This window comes from Gopherus flavomarginatus, chromosome 18 (assembly GCF_025201925.1).
Source record: "Gopherus flavomarginatus isolate rGopFla2 chromosome 18, rGopFla2.mat.asm, whole genome shotgun sequence".
NCBI lineage: Eukaryota > Metazoa > Chordata > Testudines > Testudinidae > Gopherus > Gopherus flavomarginatus.
Window position 1 is genome coordinate 1385646 of NC_066634.1, and position 20681 is coordinate 1406326.

General features: G+C 62.8%; 1 protein-coding gene across 1 annotated transcript in view; it reads left to right on the forward strand.

Moving 5' to 3' along the window:
* Positions 1–1035: 1035 nt before the first annotated feature.
* CACNA1F (calcium voltage-gated channel subunit alpha1 F) overlaps positions 1036–20681 on the forward strand; it is a 79690-nt gene continuing 60044 nt past the window's right edge. The window contains exons 1-11 of the mRNA XM_050928147.1: positions 1036–1138; positions 3200–3339; positions 3492–3634; positions 4807–4959; positions 5036–5232; positions 7202–7305; positions 8800–8966; positions 10496–10579; positions 11549–11636; positions 11737–11763; positions 12047–12207. Of these exons, the coding sequence (XP_050784104.1) occupies positions 1055–1138; positions 3200–3339; positions 3492–3634; positions 4807–4959; positions 5036–5232; positions 7202–7305; positions 8800–8966; positions 10496–10579; positions 11549–11636; positions 11737–11763; positions 12047–12207 (1348 nt within the window). The 5' untranslated portion in view covers positions 1036–1054. The remainder of the gene's footprint in view (positions 1139–3199; positions 3340–3491; positions 3635–4806; positions 4960–5035; positions 5233–7201; positions 7306–8799; positions 8967–10495; positions 10580–11548; positions 11637–11736; positions 11764–12046; positions 12208–20681) is intronic.

The window sequence follows — 20681 nt, forward strand, 5'->3', positions numbered from 1 at the left end:
GGGAGTCGGCTGGTTCCCCCCCGCTAGCGCACGCTGGCCTCTGAAGCTAATCCCCCTTAATCCGCAGCCAAGCCAGGGACAGCGACGGGACGGAGACGGAGGGAGAGTGGAGAGAAAGGGGGCACCGGGGGGCACCGGGGGGCCAGGACCTGTGGGGCACTGGGGGGTACCTGAGGGGGGAAGCAGGCACAAGGAACACCCAGGGGCACCCTCTCACCGGCTCTTCTTCACCCCCCACCTGGGCCGGCTCCGAGCTAAGAGGATAACCGCCACCCCACTGGCTTCATTGCCCCCCAAACTCAGGATGCCAGAGTCAGTGGAGAACGGGAGGGGTAAGTGACTCACATGGGGGGGGACCGGAGGGGGAGGCAGGGGTCGGGGGGGCTCCATGGGGGGACACATACATTGACCCCCCCTCCAGTGCCCAGCACCCTTTGGACCCCCTGTTGGCACTAGGAGAGGGGTTTATGGAAGGATTGCGGGGCTGTGGGGGGCATGGAGGAGGGAGGGGGGCCTCATGGGGCAGGGCGGGGGACTCTGGCAAGGGGGCTGGGATCTCCATGGGGGGCGGGAGGGGGCAGGGGTCTCTGTGGGGGGAGGGGTCTCAGGGGTCACTGCAGGGGGGCGCACCCTGACCCCTCTCCTCTCTGCCCCGCAGTGGTCGTCCCCCTCGACAGCCCGGGGTGGGCGGCGGAGGCCGGAGGGCCAGGGGCCGAGGCTGGCAGCCCCCCGCCCACCCCCCGCCGGCGCTTGCCCTCCGCCAAGCACAAGTCTCAGGGCAGACCCACGGTGCCACGTTCCCCCCGGGCCCTCTTCTGCCTCCGGCTCAGCCACCCCCTGCGCCAGGCCGCCATCAGCATCGTGGAGTGGAAGCATCCGCCCGCCGGGGGCTGGGGAGGGGACGGGACCTCGGGGGGCTGAGAGGAGTGGGGGGAAAGGGGAAATGTAGGGGGGCCACACGGGCTGAGGGAGGGGGCACTGGGGGGAGAGGCCCCACCTGGTTCGGATCCTTAACCCGCCGCCCTGCCCCAGGCCCTTCGACATCCTCATCCTCATGACCATCTTCGCCAACTGTGTGGCCCTGGGGGTCTATATCCCCTTCCCCGAGGACGACTCCAACACCACCAACCACGACCTGGTGAGCCCCCGAACCCCAGCGTCTGGCTCCCCCTCCCTGCTCTGCCCAGCAACCCCTCTGCCCTCCCAGAGCTGGGAGAGAACCCCGGCGTCCGGCTCCCCCTGACTGCTCTGCCCAGCAACCCCACTGCCCTCCCAGAGCTGGGAGAGAACCCCGGCATCCGGCTCCCCCGACACTCTGCCCAGCAACCCCACTGCCCTCCCAGAGCCAGGAGAGAACCCCGGCGTCCGGCTCCCCCGACCCTCTGCCCAGAAACCCCAGTGCCCTCCCAGAGCTGGGAGAGAACCCTGGCGTCCGGCTCCCCCTCCCATCTGCCCAGCAACCCCACTGCCCTCCCAGAGCCAGGAGAGAACCCCGGCGTCCGGCTCCCCCTGACTGCTCTGCCCAGCAACCCCACTGCCCTCCCAGAGCCAGGAGAGAACCCCGGCGTCTGGCTCCCCCTGACTGCTCTGCCCAGCAACCCCACTGCCCTCCCAGAGCTGGGAGAGAACCCCGGCGTCCGGCTCCCCCGACACTCTGCCCAGAAACCCCACTGCCCTCCCAGAGCCAGGAGAGAACCCTGGCGTCCGGCTCCCCCGACTGCTCTGCCCAGAAACCCCACTGCCCTCCCAGAGCCAGGAGAGAACCCCGGCGTCCGGCTTCCCCTCCCTGCTCTGCCCAGCAACCCCACTGCCCTCCCATAGCCGGGAGAGAACCCCGGCGTCCGGCTCCCCCGACACTCTGCCCAGCAACCCCACTGCCCTCCCAGAGCCAGGAGAGAACCCTGGCGTCCGGCTCCCCCTCCCATCTGCCCAGCAACCCCACTGCCCTCCCAGAGCCAGGAGAGAACCCCGGCGTCCGGCTCCCCCTGACTGCTCTGCCCAGCAACCCCACTGCCCTCCCAGAGCTGGGAGAGAACCCCGGCGTCCGGCTCCCCCGACACTCTGCCCAGAAACCCCACTGCCCTCCCAGAGCCAGGAGAGAACCCTGGCGTCCGGCTCCCCGACTGCTCTGCCCAGAAACCCCACTGCCCTCCCAGAGCCAGGAGAGAACCCCAGCGTCCGGCTTCCCCTCCCTGCTCTGCCCAGCAACCCCACTGCCCTCCCATAGCCGGGAGAGAACCCCGGCGTCCGGCTCCCCCGACACTCTGCCCAGCAACCCCACTGCCCTCCCAGAGCCAGGAGAGAACCCCGGCGTCCGGCTCCCCCGACACTCTGCCCAGCAACCCCACTGCCCTCCCAGAGCCAGGAGAGAACCCCGGCGTCCTGCTCCCCCTCCCTGCTCTGCCCAGCAACCCCACTGCCCTCCCAGAGCCGAGAGAGAACCCCGGCGTCCGGCTCCCTCCCCTCCGCTCTGCCCAGCAAACCCCACTGCCCTCCCAGAGCCGGGCGAGAACCCCGGCGTCCGGCTCCCTCCCCTCCGCTCTGCCCAGCAAACCCCACTGCCCTCCCAGAGCCGGGCGAGAACCCCGGCGTCCGGCTCCCTCCCCTCCGCTCTGCCCAGCAAACCCCACTGCCCTCCCAGAGCCAGGTGAGAACCCCGGCGTCTGGCTCCCCCCCCCCCGATCTGCCCACCAGCCCCCACTGCCCTCCCAGAGCCGGGAGAGAACCCCGGCGTCCGGCTCCCGCTCCTCTCTGCCCAGAAACCCCACTGCCCTCCCCAGTGTCCAGGCTCCCAGCCCCACGGCAGCCCCTGTGGACCCCTTGGCATCACCTGGACATTGAGTTTAGCCTCATTAAGAGCTCTGAGCTAATGAGTGTCCTTAAGAAGCCGCTGGGTCCCTGGGCAGAGTCATGGGAACAGGAAGGAATTAGCTGCGGGGGGGCTGGGGGAGTCGTCAGCGCAAAGCCGGGACCATCCTGCACCTTCGTTCTTCCACATGGGATTGTCCACCCCCTCCTCCACTGCCACCACCAGCCCCTGCAGGCTCGGGGCCTGCCCGGACGCCAGGGTTCCCCCGCCCCCGGACACCTGGGTTCATTCTCTAGGGTGCAGGGGGCGTTGGGGTGTAGGTGGCTCGCGGCCGGGGGTTGGTGCTGCCCGGATGCCTGGGTTCAATCCCCGTCTCCCCCGCCCCGACAGGAGCAGGTGGAATACGTCTTCCTCATCATCTTCACGGTGGAGACGTTCCTGAAGATCATCGCGTACGGGCTGGTCCTGCACCCCAGCGCCTACATCCGCAACGGCTGGAACCTGCTGGACTTCGTCATCGTGGTGGTGGGGTGGGTCCCCGCGGCCCCAGTGGCCGAGCCCCCCCGTCCTCGTTCCCCTTCTGGGCCCCTGCCTCTCACCACCGCCCCGCTGGGCCCCCGCCGGTCCCCTCCTCCCCCTTCCCCAGCCCTTGGTGCCCCCTCACCTGCCCGCCCTCCCGCAGGTTGTTCAGCGTGGTCTTGGAGCAAGCATCCCACAAGCCCGGGGACGCCCACCACATGAGCGGGAAGCCGGGCGGCTTCGATGTCAAAGCCCTGCGGGCCTTCCGCGTCCTCCGGCCCCTGCGCCTCGTCTCCGGCGTCCCCAGTAAGGACCGGGCCCAGCCGGCACACGCGAGCCCTGGGGGCTGGGCACTGCGGCGTGGGGGCCGGGGCTGCAGGGTTGCGGTGTGCTGCACTGCAGGAGTTGTGTTGAGATGAATGATGCCCTAGGATGCTGTCTCACTGCACAGTGGTGCGTTGCAGTGCACGGCTTCTCCTTGGACAGTAGCGCATTACACTGCACGTCAGGGAGTTGCAGTGTGTATTCTCTCACTGCGCAGCGGTGGAGTGTGCTGCATTTTGCATGGGGTGACACTGCACAGTGGTTTCTTTCACTGCCCGCGGTGTCATTGTGCAGTGCTGCATTACACTACAAGCCATTCATTTGCACCCTGATCTCTTGCATTGCAACCCATTTTGCTGCAGTGTTGCATTTCACTGCATTCTTATGAAATTCTGCTGCCCCACGACGCATGGCACTGCACGGTGTGAGGTCGCAGTGCCCCACGGCACGTGGCACTGCACGGTGTGAGGTCGCGCCACCCACGGCACGTGGCACTGCACGGTGTGAGGTCGCACTGCCCCACGGCCCCTGGCACTGCACGGTGTGAGGTAGCAGTGCCCCACAGCCCCTGGAACTGCACAGTGTGAGGCCGCGCTGCCCCACAGCCCCTGGCACTGCACGGTTTGAGGTCACACTGCCCCACGGTCCCTGGCACTGCACGGTGTGAGGTCACACTGCCCCACGGCCCCTGGCATTGCACAGTGTGAGGTCACACTGCTCCACTGCCCCTGGCACTGCACGGTGTGAGGTCACACTGCCCCACATCCCCTGGCACTGCACGGTGTGAGGTCACACTGCCCCACATCCCCTGGCACTGCACGGTGTGAGGTCACACTGCCCCACGGCCCCTGGCACTGCACGGTGTGAGGTCACACTGCCCCACGGCCCCTGGGACAGCACGGTGTGAGGTCACACTGCCCCGCGGCCCCTGGGACTGCACGGTGTGAGGTCACACTGCCCCGCGGCCCCTGGCACTGCACGGTGTGAGGTCACACTGCCCCATGGCCCCTGGCACTGCACGCTGTCACACTGCCCCAGTGCCTTGCACCCCGTTTTGCTGCACAGTGTTGCCTTGCGCTGCACATTGCACACTGCACACCTCTGCCGTGACCCCCCCCAGGCCTGACCCCCCCGTGTCTCCCCCTCCCCCGCAGGCCTGCACATCGTGCTCAACTCCATCATGAAGGCCATGGTGCCCCTGCTGCACATTGCGCTGCTTGTCCTCTTTGTCATCATCATCTACGCGATCATCGGCCTGGAGCTCTTCATCGGCCGCATGCACAAGACCTGCTTCATCGTGGGCTCAGGTACCGCCCGCCCCGCCCTGTCCCCCTCGCCCCCCACCGGCCTGGGGCCCGCCTCACCCCTCCATCCTTCCCCCAGACCTGGAGGCCGAGGAGGAGCCCTCGCCCTGCGCCTTCTCAGGGCACGGCCGGGAGTGTCCCCTCAACAGCACCGAGTGCCGGGGCCGCTGGGAGGGGCCCAACGGCGGGATCACCAACTTCGACAATTTCTTCTTCGCCATGCTGACCGTCTTCCAGTGCATCACCATGGAGGGCTGGACCGACGTGCTGTACTGGGTGAGGCCCCTGCACCCTGCCCCCCAGAACCCCCGGGATCCCCTGCACCCCAACCCCTGGGGCCCCCTGCACCCCGCCCCCCAGGGACCCCCTGGACCCCAACCCCCAGAACCCCCGGGATCCCCTGCACCCCAACCCCCAGAACCCCCAGGACCCCCTGCACCCCCTCCCAGTGCATCACCATGGAGGGCTGGACCGACGTGCTGTACTGGGTGAGGCCCCTGCACCCCGCCCCCCAGAACCCCCGGGATCCCCTGCACCCCAACCCCTGGGGCCCCCTGCACCCCGCCCCCCAGGGACCCCCTGGACCCCAACCCCCAGAACCCCCGGGATCCCCTGCACCCCAACCCCCAGAACCCCCAGGACCCCCTGCACCCCAACCCCCAGGGCCCCCTGCACCCCCTCCCAGTGCATCACCATGGAGGGCTGGACCGACGTGCTGTACTGGGTGAGGCCCCTGCACCCCGCCCCCCAGGGACCCCCCTGGACCCCAACCCCCAGAACCCCCGGGATCCCCTGCACCCTGCCCCCCAGGGACCCCCCTGGACCCCAACCCCCAGAACCCCCGGGACCCCCAGCACCCCGACCCCTGGGATCCCCTGCACCCCAACCCCTGGGGCCCCCTGCGCCCCAACCCCCAGAACCCCCAGGACCCCCTGCACCCCCTCCCAGTGCATCACCATGGAGGGCTGGATCGACGTGCTGTACTGGGTGAGGCCCCTGCACCCCGCCCCCCAGGGACCCCCCTGGACGCCAACCCCCAGGGACCCCCGGGATCCCCTGCACCCCAACCCCTGGGGCCCCCTGCGCCCCAACCCCCAGAACCCCCGGGACCCCCTGCACCCCAACCCCTGGGGCCCCCTGCGCCCCAACCCCCAGAACCCCCAGGACCCCCCAGCAGCCCAACCCCCAGGACCCCCTGCACCCCCTCCCAGTGCATCACCATGGAGGGCTGGACCGACGTGCTGTACTGGGTGAGGCCCCTGGACCCCGACCCCTGGGGCCCCCTGGACCCCAACCCCCAGAACCCCCGGGACCCTGACCCCCGGGACCCCCAGCACCCCGCCCCCTGGGGCCCCCTGTGCCCCAACCCCCAGAACCCCCGGGATCCCCTGCACCCCGCCCCCTGGGGCCCCCTGTGCCCCAACCCCCAGAACCCCCGGGATCCCCTGCACCCCCTCCCAGTGCATCACCATGGAGGGCTGGACCGACGTGCTGTACTGGGTGAGGCCCCTGCACCCCGCCCCCCAGGGACCCCCCTGCACCCCAACCCCCAGAACCCCCGGGATCCCCTGCACCCCGCCCCCTGGGGACCCCTGCACCCCAACCCCCAGAACCCCCGGGATCCCCTGCACCCCGACCCCTGGGGCCCCCTGCACCCCGCCCCCCAGGGACCCCCAGGATCCCCTGCACCCCAACCCCTGGGGCCCCCTGCGCCCCAACCCCCAGAACCCCCAGGATCCCCTGCACCCCAACCCTTGGGGCCCCCTGCACCCCAACCCTCAGAACCCCTGGGGCCCCCTGCACCCCAACCCCTGGGGCCCCCTGCACCCCAACCCCCGGGGCCCCCTGCACCCCAGCCCTTGGGACCCCTAGACCCCGATCCCTGGGTTCCCTGGCACCCCAATGCCTAGGACCCCCCAGCAGCCCAACCCCCAGGACCCCCTGCACCCCAACCTCCCAGGTCCCCCTGCACCCCCTCCCAGTGCATCACCATGGAGGGCTGGATCGAGGAGCTCTACTGGGTGAGACCCCCACACTCCAACCCCTGGCACCCCTTCCCCAAACTCCCAGGAGTTCCCCTGCACTCAACCCCACCCTGCTCCCCAAACCCCCAGGGATCCTCCTGCACCCCAGATCTCTGGAGATCCCGCACTGGAGTCCCTCCTGACCCCCCCTAGACTGCTATCCACAGTGGTTCTCCCTGGGGGCTCCGTGGGTGCCCCCTCTGACCCCTGTCCCCCCACAGATGCAGGACGCTATGGGGCACGAGCTGCCCTGGGTTTACTTCGTCAGCCTGGTCATCTTTGGCTCCTTCTTCGTGCTCAACCTGGTGCTGGGGGTGCTGAGCGGGTAAGCGGGGGCCTGGCCGGCTGAGGGGATGCGCCCAGCTCTTGGGCCTTGTGTGGGAGTTGGCTTGGAGAGGCTCTGGGGGCATGTGATAAGTGTGCTGGGGCATGTGCAGCGGGAAAACATGTTCTAAGCGTGTTGGGGCATGTGCCGAGGAGAAGTGTGTTCTATGTGTGTTGGGGTGTGTGCAGCAGGGAAGCATGTTCTAAGCATGTCAGAGTGTGTGCAGAGAAGTGTGTTCTAAGCGTGTTGGGGCATGTGCAGAGGAGAAGCATGTTCTAAGCATGTCAGAGTGTGTGCAGAGAAGTGTGTTCTAAGCGTGTTGGGGCATGTGCAGAGGAGAAGTGTGTTCTATGTGTGTTGGGGTGTGTGCAGCAGGGAAGTGTGTTCTAAGCATGTTGGAGCATGTGCAGAGAAGTGTGTTCTAAGCGCATTGAGGCATGTACAGCAGGGAAGCATGTTCTAAGCATGTCAGAGTGTGTGCAGAGAAGTGTGTTCTAAGCGTGTTGGGGCATGTGCAGAGGAGAAGCATGTTCTAAGCGTGTCAGGGTGTTGTCACGGGGTCCCAAGGCGATGCTCTGGCACTGCTCCCTACAGAGCCAGGCAGGACTCTGGGGAGTCTCCTCTCTCAGATCAGACTGTCCCCAGGGCCAGCAGCTCCCACGGCTTCGCCTCCCTGGGTCTGACCCCCGAGCACTCAGCCTCCCCTGCCCCTCTGTGCGCTTCCCCCAGGCGGGGTCCTGGGGGGGCCACGGGGCCCTGCCCCCCCACTTCGTAGTCAGATGTGACTCTCAGCCAGCCAGTGACACAGATGTTTATTCGATGGCAGGAACAGGGTCTAACACAGAGCTTGTAGATACAGTGAACGGGACCCCTCGGCCGGGTCTATTGTGGGGGGCAGTGAGCCAGACCCCCACGTCTGCCCTCACTCCTTGTCCCCAGCCAGCTCCAGACTAAAACCCCCTCCAGCCCCTCCTCTCTGCTCAGCTCCTGTCCCGGGCCAGGGGGTCTCCTGACCCCTTTGTCTCCAACACCTTCAGCTGGCACCTTGCAGGGCCCCCACCCCGGCCATTAGTTGCCAGGAGACAGAGTGTCGGCCCTTTGCTCTGCAATAATCACACCCCCTCAGCTCCGCACCTAGAGACTTAGAACTGCATGGGGGAAACTGAGGCACCTCCACAGCATTCAGAGGATATACTGAGAACAGTCCCAGTTCGTCACAGGTGTGTGCAGAGGGTAATCATGTTATAAGTGTGTTGGGGCATGTGATAAGGATATCAGGGCATGTGCAGAGGGGAGCGTGTTCTAAGCGTGTTGGGGTGTGTGAGGATTGTGTGTGCCATTGGCGGATCATACGCATGTGACAGGCCATGCAGCCCGTTTGTGCGTGTCATTAGCATGTTGAGGCATGTGGCTGGATCCCACAGGTGCGTCCCGTGTGTGTGTACTTAGCGTGTTGCTGCATGTGCCAGTGGGTTAACCCCTCGCTGCCCGCAGGGAGTTCTCCAAGGAGCGGGAGAAGGCCAAAGCCCGGGGTGATTTCCAGAAGCTGCGGGAGAAGCAGCAGATGGAGGAGGATCTCAGGGGCTACCTGGACTGGATCATGCAGGCCGAGGACATTGACCCCGACGACGAGGAGGGGGACCCCGAGGACAAGCACGCCCGTGAGCCCCCTACCCCACGGTGCCCCTCACTCCCGACCCGCAGCCCCCCCGCTAGCCCGGCCCTGGGTGTCTGGGCCAGCAGATCCTGCGTCCAGGCGAGGGGGGTTTAGCTGCAGCCAGCTGTGTCGGGGGATTAGCGGGCAGAGAAATGAGATTTCCAGGCCAGGAGATTAGTGGGCATCCGAGTAAATTACTAGCTGGGGAGAACGGGGAATATCCTGGCAGTGGGGGAGGGGGCAGCGCAGAGTCTGTTTTCTCTCAGCAGAGCAGGGCGGGGGCTGGCGACACTGCAGAGTTGTGATCTTCCCCCCAGCAGTGCCCCAGGGGGCAATTAGCGGCTACCTGGCACCGTGTGCCCTTCCCCCAGGGGCAGCCAGGGTGAGTCCCTGCCTCTTGTGGAGCTCCACCACCCTGCCCCCGCCAGGTAGAGATAATTAGCTCCCTGGGGCCTCGTTAGCCCCTCTGGGTCAGGGACCCTGCAGTCAATTGTACACTTCCCTCTCAGGGCCAGGAGAGAACCCAGGAGTCCTGGCTCCCAGCCCCCCTGCTCTAACCACCAGCCCCCACTCCCCTCCCAGAGCCAGGAGAGAACCCAGGAGTCCTGGCTCCCAGCCCCCACCCCCCTCCCAGAGCCAGGGAAAACCCAGGAGTCCTGGCTCCCAGCCCCCACTGCTCTAACCACCAGCCTCCACTCCCCTCCCAGAGCCGGGAGAGGACCCAGGAGTCCTGGCTCCCAGCCCTAATCACCAGAGCCCACCCTCCTCCCAGGGCCAGGAGACAACCGAGAGTCCGGGCTCCCAGCCCCCGTGCTCTAACCACCAGCCCCCACTCCCCTCCCAGGGCCGAGAGAACCCAGGAGTCCTGGCTCCCAGCCCCCCCCGTTCTAACCACCAGCCCCCACTCCCCTCCCAGGGACAGGAGAGAACCCAGGAGTCCGGGCTCCCAGACCCGCCCCCTGATCCAACCCACCAGTCCCCAGCCCCCCTGCTCTAACCACCAGCCCCCACTCCCCTCCCAGGGCCAGGAGAACCCAGGAGTCCTGGCTCCCAGCCCCCCCTGTTTTAATCACCAGCCCCCACTCCCCTCCCAGGGCCAGGAGAGAACCCAGGAGTCCAGGCTCCCAGACCCGCCCCCTGCTCCAGCCTACCAGTCCCCAGCCCCCCTGCTCTAACCACCAGCCCTCACTCCCCTCCCAGGGCCAGGAGAACCCAGGAGTCCTGGCTCCCACCCCCCCCCCCCCCCGCTCCTGTATCGCGTGGGAAGCTGTATCAGGGGATCAATGGATCAGTTCCTGGGTCCTGTCACAACCTATATGCCCGGGGGGGGGGGGTCACATCCCAACTTTGTCACAACGCTCACGTCTGTGTCTTGTCTCTCGTTCCCCACCCCTGCACATCCCCATCCGTCCGTCCGTCCCCACACACCCCATCCATCCGTCCATCCCTCCCTCCCTCCCTCCCTCCATCCATCCATCCGTCTGTCCATCCCTCCGTCCCCACGTGCCCCGTCCGTCCGTCTCGCTGCCGAAGGGGTGACTGTGGAAGACCTGACGCAGAAGAAGAAAGACCGACTCCAATGGCTCCGTCACTCCAGCCATTCCACCGACACCCACAGTAACGCGGCTCCTCCATCTCTGTCCGTCTGTCTGTGCCCGTGTGTCATCGCTGGGGGGGGACTCATGTCTCCACGTGCCCCCCAGCCGCTGGCTACTCATTAATATTCTGTTCCCAGCTCCCCACCCAGGGGTCAATCCAGAGTCACCCGATTGCAGTGGGGCCAGGGCCAGATTCTGATCTCAGCTCCCATGGGGTTAATATGGAGTCACTCCTGATTGCAATGGGGCCAGGGCCAGACTCTGATCTCAGCTCCCCTGAGATCAAACCAGAATCACTCCTGATTGCAATGCGGGCAGGGCCGGATTCTGATCTCAGGTCCCCTGGGGTCAATCCGGAGTCACCCTCAATTGCAGTAGGGCCAGGGCCAGATACTGATCTCAGCTCCCATGGGGTTAATATGGAGTCACTCCTGATTGCAATGGGGCCAGGGCCAGATTCTGATCTCAGCTCCCATGGGGTCAATCCAGAGTCACTCCTGATTGCAGTGGGGCCAGGGCCAGACTCTGATCTCAGCTCCCCTGGGATCAAACCAGAATCTCTCCTGATTGCAATGCGGGCAGGGCCGGATTCTGATCTCAGGTCCCCTGGGGTCAATCCAGAGTCACCCCCGATTGCAGTGGGGCCAGGGCCAGATACTGATCTCAGCTCCCATGGGGTTAATATGGAGTCACTCCTGATTGCAATGGGGCCAGGGCCAGATTCTGATCTCAGCTCCCATGGGGTCAATCCGGAGTCACTCCTGATTGCAATGGAGCCAGGGCCAGATTCTGATCTCAGCTCCCGTGGGGTCAGTCCGGAGTCATTCCTGATTGTAGTGGGGCCAGGGCCAGATTCTGATCTCAGTTTCCATGGGGTCAATCCAGAGTCACTCCTGATTGCAGTGGGGCAGGGCTGGATTCTGATCTCAGCCCCCCAGGTCAGTCTAGAGTCACGAGGGGGGAGCTCACCTGTATGTCTCTCCCCTAGCCAGTCTCCCCGCGAGTGAAACGACGTCCGTCAACACCGAGAACGTGGGCGAAGAGGAGCATCACGCCACCTGCTGCGAAGTGTATCTGTGAGTGCGTGGAGGGTCCGGGGGTGTAAACTGGCTTCAGGTCCCGCCCCAGAGGTGGCTGCATTTGATTTTTCGTTTCTTTTCTCTTCTCTTTCTCCAGAGGCAAAATCTCAAAGACAAAATTCTGGTGAGTGGGAGTGAAGGAGGGGGTGTCTCCGCCCTGCGGGGGGAGGGTGTCTCTGTGGGGCCCAGCCCCGCTGACCCCCTGCGGGGGGAGCTGTCCCAGCCCCATGGGGTGTCTCTGTGGGGCCCAGCCCCGCTGACCCCCTGCTGGGGGAGCTGTCCCAGCCCCAGGGGGTGTCTCTGTGGGGCCCTGTGGGGGGGTCTCTGTGGTGGGTGCTGTCCCAGCCTATGGGGGAGTCTCTGTGGGGCTCGGCCCCGCTGACCCGTGCCCCCGCTCTGCCCCCCAGCCGCCGGTGCCGGCACATGAATCGCCACCTGCGGAAGAGGTGCCGCCTGGCCGTGAAATCCGTCTCCTTCTACTGGATGGTCCTGATCCTCGTCTTCCTCAACACGCTGACCATCGCCTCCGAGCACGACAACCAGCCCGACTGGCTGACACAGATCCAGGGTGAGCATTGGCTGTGGGGTCCCTCCTGGCTTGGGAGAGGCTGGTGGGTTAGAGCAGGGGGGCTGGGAGCCCGGACGCCTGGGTTCTCTCCAGGCTCTGGGAGGGGAGTGAGGTCTAGTGGGTAGAGCTGGGAGCCTGGACGCCTGGGTTCTCTCCAGGCTCTGGGAGGGGAGTGAGGTCTAGTGGGTAGAGCTGGGAGCCTGGATGCCTGGGTTCTCTCCACGGTCTGGGAGGGGAGTGAGGTCTAGTGGGTAGAGCTGGGAGCCTGGACGCCTGGGTTCTCTCCAGGCTCTGGGAGGGGAGTGAGGTCTAGTGGGTAGAGCTGGGAGCCCGGACGCCTGGGTTCTCTCCAGGCTCTGGGAGGGGGTTATTATCGCTGTGGGGGCTCAGAGCTGTTTGCTGGAGCAGGGAGGGGGCGGATCGACCTGGGGTGTCGCAGGGGAGTTTTACCGGGACTGGCTGCATGGGGGGGTGGGATCTCAGGGGGTGAGTTCACTTGAGGGGCGACACCCAAGCGAGGGTGGAAACCGGGTAGGCTCCTGGGGCACTTCTCTGTACGGGAACAGCGGGTGGGGTAAGTACTTGTCCCAGTCCTGCGTGTGCTGGTCCATAAGGGTTTTCAGCATCGTCTTTAGGGTCCCGCTGACCCTCTCCGTTGGACTGGGGGTGAGACGCTGAGGCCCAGCTGTGCCGGGCCCCACACTTCTTCCACAAGCCCCGGGGCAGGCCTGACGTGGAGCTGGACCCCTGGTCTGTTAGGACTTCCCTGGGGAACCCCACTGGCTGGCGATGGGCGGCAGCACGGCTGCCACGGTGTTGGCTGTGGTGCAGGACAAGGCACGGCCTCGGCGTGGCAGGTGGCGAGATCTGCCCCCACCAGGATCTGCTTCTTCCCCGGCTGGGTCTCGCTGAGGGGCCCCACTGTGTCCACGGCCACTTTCCGGAAAGGCTCCTCTGTGCTGGGCAAGGGTCCTAAAGCCGCTTTCCCCTCGTCCCCGGCTGTCCCCAGCTCTGGTGGGGTCGCAGGATCCCCTGGTGCCTTGCGAGAGGGATGTCATGGGCCGGGTGTGGGGGAGTCGGGGCCCGGCACCCCCAGGTTCCTGCGAGTCCCCAGGAACCTCAGCCAGCCAGTAACACAGAAGGTTTATTAGCCGACAGGAACAGCCCAAAACAGAGATTGTAGGTTCAGGAAACAGGACCCCCGAGTCGGGTCCATCTTGGGGAACAGGGAGCCCTGAGGCTCCCTCAGTTTCCCCAGCCAGCTCCAAACTGAATCCCCCCCCCCACCCCTCCTCCAGCCTGGGTCCAGTGTCCCGGGCAGAAGGTGTCACCTGGCCCCAGCCCCCTCCTGGCTCAGATTATGCTTGGGTGTCACCCCTCAAGTGAAGTCACCCCGAGATCCCATCCCCAATGCACCAGTCCCAGCAAAACGCCCCCGCAACGTCCCCGGGTCAATCCTTCCCACCCCATCCCAGTCCCAGACGAACCCGATCTCTAGTGTCCTCAATCCCAATCCCGATCTGTGAGATTCCCAGCCCAGTTCCCCCTGCCTGGGGTCTGCAGGAACCCAGCTGCCTCCTCATAACAATGAGAAAACCCAGTTCCAGTGGGGCCAGATCCTGGACGAACCCCCCGTCAATCTGCCCTGAATCCTTGTCTCTTAATGCCAAACCCAGACAGGTCCCAGCCCCGACCTGTTACCATCTATCTACCTCCGTCTGGTATCCCACCAGGCCTCGGGGATCTTCCATCTCCCCGCCAGCCAATCCCAATCCCGACCAGTGAGAAACCCAGCCCCGGTCTCTGCAATATCCCCCCCTCCATCAGCCTGACACCCATCCTACAGAATTCGTCTCTGCCTCTGCAGCCCCCAAGCCGAATCCCCCCAATCCCAAGTGTCGGGCCTGGGAAATCCTAAAGCCTTCATTCCCCTGTGACCGTCTCTGCCCTCAGTCAACCCTGGCCAAGATACCCCTGGCCTCCCTCCACCCTAATCCCCTCCTCATTCATCCAGCGCTGCAGCCTCCTAATCTCCTGGCCCAGATAATCCCAATCCTGCTTCCACATAGTCCCATGGTCCCTCTGGGCTAATCTCTGTGCTAGATTTTCCCAATCCCCTGTCTAGGTAGCCGACGAGATAATCTCGAGCGCAGATATTCCCAATCCCTGTCCTAATCATAAACCCGCTCTGTGATGACCCCCCGCCCAGATTACCCTAATCCCGCTCCTGGGTAATCCCGGCTCTGTGTTGAACAACCCCTGGCCTGGAGAACATGCCCCATCTCCCTTGGTGAGAGCCCCCGCAATTACCCTAATCCCGCCCCTGGGTAATCCCGGCTCTGTAGAGATCTGCCTGGATCCCGAGTCCGTGCATCACATCCTGTAATCGTCCTTGGCGAGAGACCCCCCCAGTTTGTGCTAATCCTGGGCCTCGACCGTGCTAACTCGGCAAGCCCGGTTTGAGTTACTGCCCTAGCGTTGACCCACCCAAGCCAGGCCCCCGGCCCCGGGCGTCTCCACCCCCCAGCCCCAGGCGTCTCCGCCCCACTCCTGGCCCTGAGTGTCTTTGACCCCCAGCCCTGGGCAATGCTCTAGAACTGCTCCCCACAAAGCCAGGCAGGACTTGGGGAGCCTCCTCTCCCTTGGAGCAGACTGTCTGCAGGGCAAGAAGCTCACACGTCTTCACCTCCTGGGTCTCTCCTTGGAGCATTCAGCATCCTCTGCCCCTCCGTGCGCTTCCCACAGCGAGCCTGCCCCAGCGGGGTCCTGGGGAAGCCACCGGGTCCTGCACCCCCACTTCGCAGTTGGACGTGACTCTCAGTAACACGGAAGTTTATTCAATGACAGGAACATGGTCTAACACAGAGCTTGTAGGTACAGCGAACCGGACCCCTCGGCTGGGTCCATTCTGGGGGGCAGTGAGCCAGACCCCCACGTCTGCACTTCACTCCTCGTCCCCAGCCAGCTCCAGACTGAAACCCGCTCCAGCCCCTCCTCTCTGCTCAGCTTCTGTCCCGGGCCAGGGGGTCTCCTGACCCCTTTGTCTCCAACACCTTCAGTTGGCACCTTTGCAGGGGGGGCCCAGGCCAGCAGTTGCCAGGAGACAGAGGGTCAGGCATTTAGGTGCACTGGCCCTTTGCTCTGCCAGATACTTAAGAACTGCCATGGGGACACTGAGGCACCAACACAGTATTCAGAGGGGAACATTAAGAACAGCCCCATTTGGTCACATCTCTCCCCCCTTCGAGACCGAACTGAGCGAGGTCACTCCAGCCAGTGACCTGGGGAAGTTCGAACCCACCAACGTTCCCATGGATGCCCCAGCATCTCTCCCATTCCTCGGTGTGAGTTACACCAGGACAGTCCAGTCTCACGCCCTCCCTTAGGTCGGGTGTGCTCGATGGCACTCGCAGGCTGCATGTGGGAAGGTTTATGCGGCTTGAACCCTTTTGCCACCCCAGTACCCCTGGGGTTCAAACTGGGACGGGGTCTTCTCCCTGCACTCTGGTCTGTGATTCGGGCTCTCTTGGTTAAGAGCCCCCATCTTGGCCTTTGCCAGCTCTGGGCTGGGGCAGCCGCTCCCCACCTTGTGGCCCAGAGACAACACCTCTGCCGTCCCCCCTTGCACTCTCCAGCTTTTACCCTCAGTCCCACCTCCTTGAGGCAGCCCAGCCCCCTCTTCACCTGGGACACCTGTTCCTCCCAGGTCTGGCTAAAGATGCACATGTTATCAGTGTCTGCCAGGGCCAAGTTCTCCATCCCCCTCTGCTTGTCTAGAATCTCCCCAGGCCTAGGCATGGGGTCGGCATTGGACACTGTGATGGCTTTAAGCTTCTGATAGCCCCCATAAAACCAGATCTTCCTGTCTCCCTTGGGGATCAGCCCCACGGGTGAGGCCCATGGGCTGTAAAACGGCTGGATCCCATTTAAAGCCAGCAGGTCCCTGACCTCTCTCTCCAGGTTCTGGGCTGCTTTCCCAGTGACTCTGAATGGGGAACACCTGCTGGGGAGATTGGGTCCCACCTCAGGGAAGAGATCCCCCCGGGGGTCTTCCCCCTTCTCCTCCCAATTCTCCCCTTCCAGGTCCAGGGGTCCCCTCACTCTCCTCCCATACAGCTGCTTGAAAGGGAAGAACCCTGTGGATTCCTGGGGCACCACCAGCTGCCTCCTGATCCCCCCAGTTCTACTTCCCCTTGGGGAGCCCATTCCCGGTACAGGGATCCCTTCTCCCGCAGGACTCTGTCCCTGCAGCCTTCCCCAAGGGGGTTTGCAGCGCTGTGGCCAGCAAGTTCCCTCAGCTTCTCCAAGGAGGGATCCCTCTGCAGCTCGGTCTGGGATTCAGCAGCTGGGGCAGAGAGTGGGACCTGCTCCCTCTTGCTGGCTGGGCCTGGGGTCACAGCCCCCCTGAGCCCTGTCCCTGGTAGCTCCCTCCCTGCTGTGTAACCACTTCCCAGCAGCACGTCTGGACCAGGCAAACCTGGTTGGCAGCCGACCTGCCCTGCCTGGGTGTCCCCCAACTCAGCTGGGGTCTCAGCTCCCCCCATGCTCAGCACTGCCCTTGCTGTCCCAGTGGGGGCAGGCAGCGAGCTCTCTGCACTGGTCACAGCATCAGAGCCAGCGTGAGCCCCCTCTCCGGTGTGCAGGGGGGCGGGGAGCATCTCTCCCTCCCACTCAGCCCCAGGGGGCTGGTTATAGGTAGGCAGGTATCCTGAGCCCTGCAGCCCCTCCCCACTGCCAGCCAGGTCATTTGCATTTTCACTGACCATTTCCATCCTAGCCAATTGGTTCCCTGGATTTGAATTCAAACCCTCGGCCGTTACAGGAGTGGGGCCTGGATCCTGTCCCATGGGGAGACAGTCACCCCCCAGCAGGGCCTCCCAGCCGATATCCTGGAGAACCCCAACTACCAGCCAGCCCGACGAGGGGCTTCACCCCAGGGACCTTCACTCAGGTCCCACAGCCCCTTAGCAACTGGGGCTGCACCACCACAGTTCTCCCTGTCCCAGGGCCTCCCCCCCGCAGGCGTGTTTCCCCACTGACCCCTGGGCAGCCCCCTATGTCTCTCTGCTCCACCATCACCAGTCCACGCTGCTGCTGCTTCTCCTGCAGCTTTTCCTCGGGCTCTTGCTCTCTCTCATGGTCCTCTCGCTCTCTCAGGCTCTGCTCCCATCCCATCCATCCCCGATCCCCTGATGGGGAACCCGATCGTGAAGACCCTCGTCTGGTTGGGGACCAGACTCTCGGGAATGCCTGGCTGCTGCTCCAGCTGCTCCCAGATCCTCTTGTAGCCCCATCTGGGTCAGGAATCTGCTCCTCAGAGTGATCCTCCTCCTCCAACTGCACGATTAACTGTGCCTGGGTGAACGTCCCCATGCGTAACCCTCTCTTTGTGCACAGGATCACAATGTCCTTCTTAAGGGGATGGTGATAGGCCATCACTTCACCGTTCCCAAGTGGCTCTGGACTCACAGGCCTGTGTGATCTTGGCTCCCCCATGGTTTCCAGGAAGAACCCCTGGTGTGCCAGCCCTTCTCGTGGTCACCACCTCTTTGCCAGGGTCGAGCCGCAGACTCCTCCGCCCCTGAGACTGCTCGCTGCAGTCCTCCGGGGGACCCCGTTACTCCAACAGTCCTTCTCGCTGGTCACACACTCCCAGAGGTTAACTGCCCCCTGAAACCGTCCCTCTCTGAGCCTTCAGCACGCCTGGTCCTCATTATCCCTCCTTTGTTTTACTGCTCCCCAGTCACTTACTGCAAGCAGCGCCATTCACGGGGTGCAGTACGTCCCACGGCTGCCACCAGTTGTCACGGAGTCCCCGGGCGATGTTCTGGAACTGCTCCCCACCAAGCTAGGCAGGATTTGGGGAGCCCCCTCTCCCTTGGAGCAGACTGTCTGCAGGGCAAGAAGCTCACACGTCTTCACCTCCTGGGTCTCTCCTTGGAGCGTTCAGTATCCTCTGCCCCTCCGTGCGCTTCCCACAGCGAGCCTGCCCCAGTGGGGTCTTGAGGGGGCCAGAGGGTCCTGCACCCCCACTTTGCAGTCAGACATGACTCTCAGCCAGCCAGTAACACAGAGGTTTATTCGATGACAGGAACAGGGTCTAACACAGAGCTTGTAGATACAGCGAACCGGACCCCTCGGCTGGGTCCATTCTAGGGGGCAGTGAGCCAGACCCCCCACGTCTGCACTTCACTGCTTGCCCCAAGCCAGCTCCAGACTGAAACCCCCTCCAGCCCCTCCTCTCTGCTCAGCCCCTTTCCCGGGCCAGGGGGTCTCCTGACCCCTTTGTCTCCAACACCTTCAGCTGGCACCTTTGGAGGGGGGGGGGCAGGCCATCAGTTGCTAGGAGACAGAGTGTCAGGCATTTAGGGGCACTGGCCCTTTGCTCTGCCAGGTTCTTAAGAACTGCCATGGGGACACTGAGGCACCAACACAGTATTCAGAGAAAACATTAAGAACATTCCCAGTTCATCACAGGGGGTCTCCTGACCCCTTTGTCTCCAACACCTTCAGTTGGCACCTTGCAGGGGGGGAGCCCAGGCCAGCAGTTGCCAGGAGATAGCGTCAGGCATTTCGATGCACTGGCCCCTCACTCTGCAGCAACCACACCCCCTTCTCCCCCCACCTGGAGACTTAAGAACTGCAGAGGGGAAACTGAGGCACCAACACCGTATTCAGAGAAAACATTAAGAATATTCCCAGTTCACCACACTGGGCATCTCCCCCTCTCCTGCCCCCTGGGCATCTTCCCTCCCCTGGCCGTCTTCTCTCCCCCTCCTGGCCCCGGGCGTCTCCTCCCGACTCCTGGCCCCAGTGTTGTACAGACAAAACTACACAGGATCTTTTCAAGGGGCAAGACAAAGATGCCACATTTATTATGATAACAATCTGATTTATGACTAATAACTAATATCTTAATCCTTATACACACACATTATACCCAATACCTACACACAGACACACACACACTATACCTAATACCTATATATACACACACACACACACACACTATACCTAATAGCTAGACACACACACACACACACACACATTATACCCAATACCTGTACACACACACACACACACACACTATACCTAATACCTAGACACACACTATACCTAGACACATACACACACTCTACCCAATACTTTGACACACACACACACATTATACCTAATACCTAGACACACACACACGCACATTATACCTAATACCTATACACACACACATATTATACCTACTACCTACACACACACACACATTATACCTAATACTTATACACACACACACACACAATATCTAATACCTACACACACACACACATTCACAGACACACACATTATACCTAATACCTATACACACACACATTATACCTAATACCTACGCACAGACACACATTCACACACACACATTGTACCTAATACCTATACACACACACACACACACATTATACCTAATACCTACACACACACACACATTCACACACACATTATACCTAATACCTACACACACACACACACATCAGATGTTCTGCAGCTGCTGCATAGTTACCAGTCCTGGACATAGCTTGAGTTTGTGGCTTGATTTCCCAGCTTGGGTTGGTAGCTTGGGGCGGCAAACTGGCCAGGACGGCCGGGCGCAAGGACGAGCTGGGTCTCTGTTGGGTGCGCACCAATGCCCTTCCATGTTGGCAGCAGAACGTTACCCCCCAAAGTCTCCCATCTCACCCATCCTTTTTGCAGGCTTTAGTCTGAATCCAGAGTCTATAGGTCTTGCTGTGTCACTGCCTCTGGGTTTGGTGATTGATCGCCATCAATTGCAGGCCTGACTGTCAGCCTGGGACCTGGCTTTGATCTTCCTTCTGTTGTAGCTTTTCTGTTTAGGGTGGACTCTGCTTACTTTGTTAGGGCTCTTGTCTGCAGCTTCAGCTGGTGGGGTGTGAACTCTGTTTCATCAGGACAGGCTGGGGCTGGAGGTTGAGTCCATCGTCCATCCACACCTCAGTCACACATCTAACCTAAACTAATGAGAGTGCAGCAGGGTTTGCAAAAAGGAGGGTGGGAGGAAGCTTTTACGAAATGGAATGAGTATTTTAAAATGGGGTTTGGATTCCAATATGGCAAACAGTGAACAGAAGTTACATTGTAGGCACGTGTAGTGAATGGTGAACAGTGAACAGAAGTTACAAGGTAGGCACGTGTAGCGAATGGTGAATAGTGAACAGAAGTTACAATGTAGGCATGTGTAGCGAATGGTGAACAGTGAACAGAAGTTACAGTGTAGGCACGTGTACTGAATGGTGAACAGTGAACAGAAGTTACAATACAGGCAGGTGTAGTGAATGGTGAACAGTGAACAGAAGTTACAATGTAGGCACGTGCAGCGAATGGTGAACAGTGAACAGAAGTTACAATGCAGGCATGTGTAGTAAATGGTGAACAGTGAACAGAAGTTACAATGTAGGCACATGCAGCGA